Here is a 5,401-nt window from a genome sequence, read left to right as displayed (position 1 = left end):
GCAGCAGGCCTGTAGATCCCCCCCCCCCCAGCTGGTTGCTACTTGTGGAGAAACCAACTCACCCAAGAGATTTATACAATGATCAGAAAAAACACTGGATTAACTAAAGGAAAAAAAACAACAACATAGGGCTGATGTGCAAGCAGAGAGTACTGTCACTGTTTATCTACCAGGGCATTTAATTCTAATTAGACACATCTGTGCCCGAGTTTAGTTTACAGCACAGCTGTCCTCAGTCAGATCTGTATATGCATTAACATTTTGTACTCCCTGACAAAAGCTATCTGTCTCTTCAAAGGTGCTACAGAATCCATTAGAGAAAAGAACCACCTGTTTGCCACCATCTCCTGTGTAGGCAGAGTGGCGTGTTAGAGCGACCTAAGGGATATTCAAAAGATGCAGGAAAGACCGAAAAGCAGGCTATACTAAATGCCTATCAGTCTTTGAGTGACAGACATTCACTAAACTTGACTCAATAGAAAAGATATTACTCTTTTAAATGGACTTTCAAGTGGCACACTGAAGATTACAATATTCCTCTACAGCACTCCTACACTGAACAGTAGCTGCACAGCCTTGCAACTCAGACTAACACTGTGAGATCTTGCACCATCGTCTATTTACAGCAAAGGCTGAGGATAAAAATGGCTCACTTATTAAATTGCAGAACTCACAATATCAGTTAACGCAGCTCTGTTTATATCATTCCATGAGCTGACAAATGTCCACCAGGTTTCCACAGCATGTGAAGTTCCAACACATATAGAAACACTACTGGGCATAGGCCCTTTTAAACACAGAGTCTAGGTATCTAGAAACAAGATGAATGAAGACAGATGATGAGTGAGAAAACATCAACAAAACAGTGATTAATAAAAACAAACAAAACAGTGCTTTTGTTGATCTAATATTCTGAACACTTTGTATAGACCAATGGCATGTTTGTAATTTATGTGGCAAGTGAACAGTTTGGTGAAAATTTAATGGCATGCAGGCAGTCACTCATTAGGCTTTGATGGCTCTTGGACTGTGGCACACTGTTGGACTATATGTTTTATATTATTATGTGTTATCTAAGTGGCTGCTACTACCTGGGCAGTGGTGTTAATACTGTGGAAAAGCCATGTGTTGTGAACATCAGATGTTACCTGGAATATCTGTCTTGATTGTCTTGCTGCCTCCTGAAGAGTCAACATCCTCGTCCTCAGAGGAACTGGTGCTGGAGTCACATGTGAGCTCGCTGTCACTCGTACTGCTGTCCTGGAGAAGGTTATACTTCTTCCGTGCTGCTGCCTCTCGTTTTTGTCTCAGCAAACGCATACGCTCCTTGTGTTTCTGGCTCCGCTGACCTTTCACTTTCGTAAGCTTGCCATTGGTTTGTTTTTCTTGCCCTCCCGCCGCTACCACAGTGGGCTGGGAGCAATTTTTCTTTGCAGCCATTGCATTAGGGGGCATCTCACTCTCTGAACGAGACCGCCGGGACTTCCTCCTCCCTGTCGCCATACCAGATGCTTGCCTTCCTTCTGTCTGCCCAGGATTAGTTGCTGCTCCCATGTCTCCCTCTTCCTCTCCTCCTACAGGAGGAGCAGCACCTTCTTCCCCTGAGGAGAGTGTGTCTGAGTCAGCAAGGTGGCCACTGGATGAGGGGGAGAGCATGCAGGGGTTTGAGGAGTCACTCTCATAGACCTGACGAGACATGGCCTTATCACTCCCTGTAGAGGCATGCTGTGACTCTGGGGAGTCACGGTGGAGCTCCTTCATCAGGCATGGCATGGAGAGGAGACTCTGCTCACCCTCTGTATGCGATGGGCTATCTGCCTCCTTTTCCCTCAGTGGTGAGCTGGTACTGGTGGTTGTTTCTGTTTTCAGATGCTCATCCTGTTCTCCCAGAACAGAAGCCGTGGCTGACTGTATTTCATCAAGGCACTTTGGGGGGCACTCTGCATCCACAAATTCCTCTGCCTTCTCTGAATCAGCCATCTTCATGCTAGTTGAGCCCAGAGCCCAAAGGTCCAACAAACATGGACCAGTGTGCCTGGACAGGAGCTCCCCTGTTGGATGAAAAGCATAACATCACTAATTCAAATCACAGTCTAAATGTGTGCAACATGTTGGATTCTTTCATAAGAATTTAAGAGGCAAGCATTCAGTGCTATATGAATTTTTTAAAACTGTGCTGCTGGCCTGGCTTTCTGCATATAGAGCAAGTACTACAAACACCAGATGACTGCAAATTATAAACAATAGTCACAGTTTGCATCAAGTATGAGTCATCTGGTAACATTTAAGGGGATTATTAAGTGTGCTGGTTATTTAATCATAACCATAAAGATCCACTACAATTAATTGTTTCAAAATATGCAGACCTCTAGTTCTACTACTTTAACAAACAGTGATGTCATAATGACGCAGGTTTTCCTCGCCATAAAAACTCGCACAATGATTTTAAATGTATTTGTTAGCAGATCTTGTACTGGGCTTTCCATGCTGCATAACTACTGATTATTCACGTATAGCAAAACAAAATATACTTCCATTAAATTCTATGCAACATTTTGGCCAGAAATCCTATTTATCGGTATTGTTGGTAAACTATTAACATGGGATAGCTTCTTAGAGGAATAAATGCTATGTTTGCATTATTATAAAAATACAGACAGAGAATGGGTTCTTCAGTCACATTAAACAGGGTGTGTACAATGAGACGTTTATTTGTATTTCAGTGAATTTAGTTAGCATATGTCTGGGCTGACACAGGTTCGAAACCAGAAACTACTTTTAGCCGCGTAGCGAAGCTAACCTCGGTCATAACCTTACACCCCTGGAACTTAACAAGAAGACGAAGAAGTCGTGGAAAAAATATCCCGGTAACACGACAGCTGCATCGCAAGATCCTATAAATGGAAGCTGTATCTATCCAGCCAGAGGCGTAACAGGCAGGATAATGACAGCACCTTATAGCTACTGTTATCGCTACAAAAGCTATAGCCAACTTAGCATTCACAATCGGCTGCGCTAGTTACAACTTACCGCGGCGTTACTTATGTTCTTCTTTTCCCAGTGTAAGACTTTTCGACATCTTCAGTAATTCTGAGTCTCTTTGATGCGCAGTGCATAAACAGTGCACTGCTAAATACAATATACACCTGTACAACTTGGAATAATTTGAATGTGTGTTGGCACACCGTATTCACACCTCTGCGAGCCCTGTTAGCAGTTAGCTATGTGTTTATTTTAAAATGTCTCCATCAGCCGTCCGTTCAAAGCACAGTGCGCCACTTCCGGCCGAGCGCCCTCTGCGGTCGAATATTGAAACTACAGGATGAGAAAGAAAGTTTACTCAAGTACTATACTTGAGTACAGTTTTGAGGTTTCTATACTTGAGTATTTATATTTTCTGCTACTTCATACGCCGACGTTACCGTATTTTATAGGCAAATATACTTTTTTTTATCCCATATCTTTTCATTTTTTGTTATACTTTCATCAATGTATTTTATTGATGAATTTTACTAATATAATTATGAGCCTCACTGGTCGTCCACAACATTTCACACCATGTTTCGATAAAGGAAACGAAACGAAACAAACAAAAACTAGTAACAAAGAAAGAAAGAAAGAAGATAAAAACAACCGAAGAAAAAGACATGACGTTTATTTTGAAGTACTTCCGGGTCACGGTGACCTTTTTACAAACCGGCTGCTGTGTCAACACCCTTCTCCCTCCCCTCCCGGACCAGGAGGGTTTTGCAGGACATCACCATGCTTCGACGAGCTGGATTTGTAAGCAATATTAACTTCTTTATGTTTAGTTTTGTGTCAGCCTCTTTAAGAAAAGCTCCGAATGTGTTCATGCAAAAACCATGATCGTGTTGTGGACACTGGAGACAAGCAGACTGGGTAAGTAGAGTCAGCTCAAAGTGAATAAGTTTAGCACATGACATCTGATCTCATTTCTTGTGAGACTAAAATGATGGTAAAACAGTGGAAGTGCTAATGCAGACAATCATCTATTTTGAAATATAGCATGGTATATTTAACTGAACATTTTTAACCCTTATAAGATTGTTCTGATTTCTGGCAGCTCAGCCTTTTGTCAGTTCATGGCTGTTTCACATTTAAATACAGACAAATGAAGAAATACTAATTTGTTAATATTAGAATGTTTGATGCTAAGAATCATATTTTAGGTGGTTTTAGTTGAATAAATCTGCAGAATTCTTGGCACCAAAACACAAGATGAAGAATCACTTGCATACATGGCTCTGTTTTTTTTTTTATTGTATCCATAGTGTTTATCCATGGGTTTAAATTTTTTTTGCAGCAAAACTGCCATTGCTATCAACACAATCATCAACCAGAAGCGCTTCAATGATGGCACTGATGAGAAGGAAAAGCTGTACTGCATCTATGTCGCTATCGGCCAGAAGAGATCCACAGTGGCTCAGCTGGTCAAGAGGCTGACTGATGCTGATGCCATGAAATACACCAGTGTAGTGTCTGCTATTGCCTCTGATGCTGCTCCGTTGTAGTACCTGGCTCTCTATTCTGGCTGCTCCATGGGAGTAAGCAGGCCCTCGTCATCTATGATGATCTGTCCAAGCAGGTGAAGTTTTTTTTATTTATTATTTAATCTGATGTTTGAGGTAGTGACGAAGAAATGAAACTCTGTTGAGAGCTGCTCAGATGAATGACAACTTTGGCGGTGGCTCCCTCACAGCTCTTCCCATTAGTGAGACACAGGCTGGTGATGTGTCAGTCTACATTCCCATTAATGTCATCTCCATCACAGATGGAGTGGTAAGTGTGTGAATTTTTGTCTTCAACCCAATTCAAATCTGGAACCCATATCTTAAGTGCTGTTTTCTCACTCGGATCTTTTTGGAGACTTTGCTATTCTACAAAGGTATTCACCTAGTGATTAACGTCTGTCTGTCAGTGTCACATGTTGGATCTGCTGCCCAGACCAGGGCCGTGAAGCAGGTTAGTGCTGCTTGTACTCCCACATCTTCCAGCTGGTATAGTGATGAATGTCTTTCTTGCTGATGTAGTGATTCCTGTCAGTCATCCGGTGGCAGGTACCATGGAGCTGGAGCTGGCCCAGTACCATGAGCTGGCTGCTTTTGCTCAGTTTGCTTCTGGATGCTGCCATTCAGCAACTTCTGCACTGTGGTGTTTGTCTGAGCTCCTCAAATAGGGGCAGTACTGTGAGTGTTTAACTTTGATATCGGTTTAAAATAATGTAGGCATCTCTTTCAGAAAATGTATCCATCTGTACTTTTGTCTTTTGTGTGTCAGCTCCCATAGCTATTGAAGAGCAGGTAGCAGTCATTTATGCTGGTGTGAGGGGACACCTGGACAAAATGGAGCTAGGCAAGATCACCAAGTTTGAGAAGGCATT

At 42.3% G+C, this 5,401-nt stretch overlaps 1 protein-coding gene and 1 long non-coding RNA gene across 4 annotated transcripts in view; one reads left to right on the top strand and one right to left on the bottom strand.

Moving 5' to 3' along the window:
* Nucleotides 1–3,233, bottom strand: part of ark2n (arkadia (rnf111) N-terminal like PKA signaling regulator 2n) — an 8,133-nt gene extending 4,900 nt beyond the window's left edge. The window contains exons 1-2 of one of the 2 annotated variants that reach the window (XM_020621089.1): nt 3,031–3,233; nt 1,149–2,051 (exon numbers count right to left, since the gene is read on the bottom strand). In XM_020621089.1, the coding sequence (XP_020476745.1) occupies nt 1,149–1,986 (838 nt within the window). In that variant the 5' untranslated portion in view covers nt 1,987–2,051; nt 3,031–3,233. The remainder of the gene's footprint in view (nt 1–1,148; nt 2,052–3,030) is intronic. The other variant, XM_020621088.1, reaches the window with a different exon arrangement.
* A 150-nt stretch (nt 3,234–3,383) lies between these two features.
* Nucleotides 3,384–5,395, top strand: LOC109972322 (uncharacterized). 2 transcript variants are annotated; one of them, XR_002276672.1, is made up of 4 exons: nt 3,384–3,900; nt 4,325–4,606; nt 4,721–5,207; nt 5,299–5,395. It is a non-coding gene; the product is annotated as an uncharacterized LOC109972322 (long non-coding RNA). The 2 variants fall into 2 exon arrangements; XR_002276671.1 differs by having other exon boundaries at nt 4,325–5,207.
* The last annotated feature ends 6 nt before the right edge of the window (nt 5,396–5,401 follow it).

Source organism: Monopterus albus, unplaced genomic scaffold, assembly GCF_001952655.1.
Source record: "Monopterus albus unplaced genomic scaffold, M_albus_1.0 scaffold253.1, whole genome shotgun sequence".
NCBI lineage: Eukaryota > Metazoa > Chordata > Actinopteri > Synbranchiformes > Synbranchidae > Monopterus > Monopterus albus.
The sequence above is the reverse complement of the archived record's forward strand: the minus strand, read 5'-3'. Positions and strand labels throughout refer to the sequence as shown.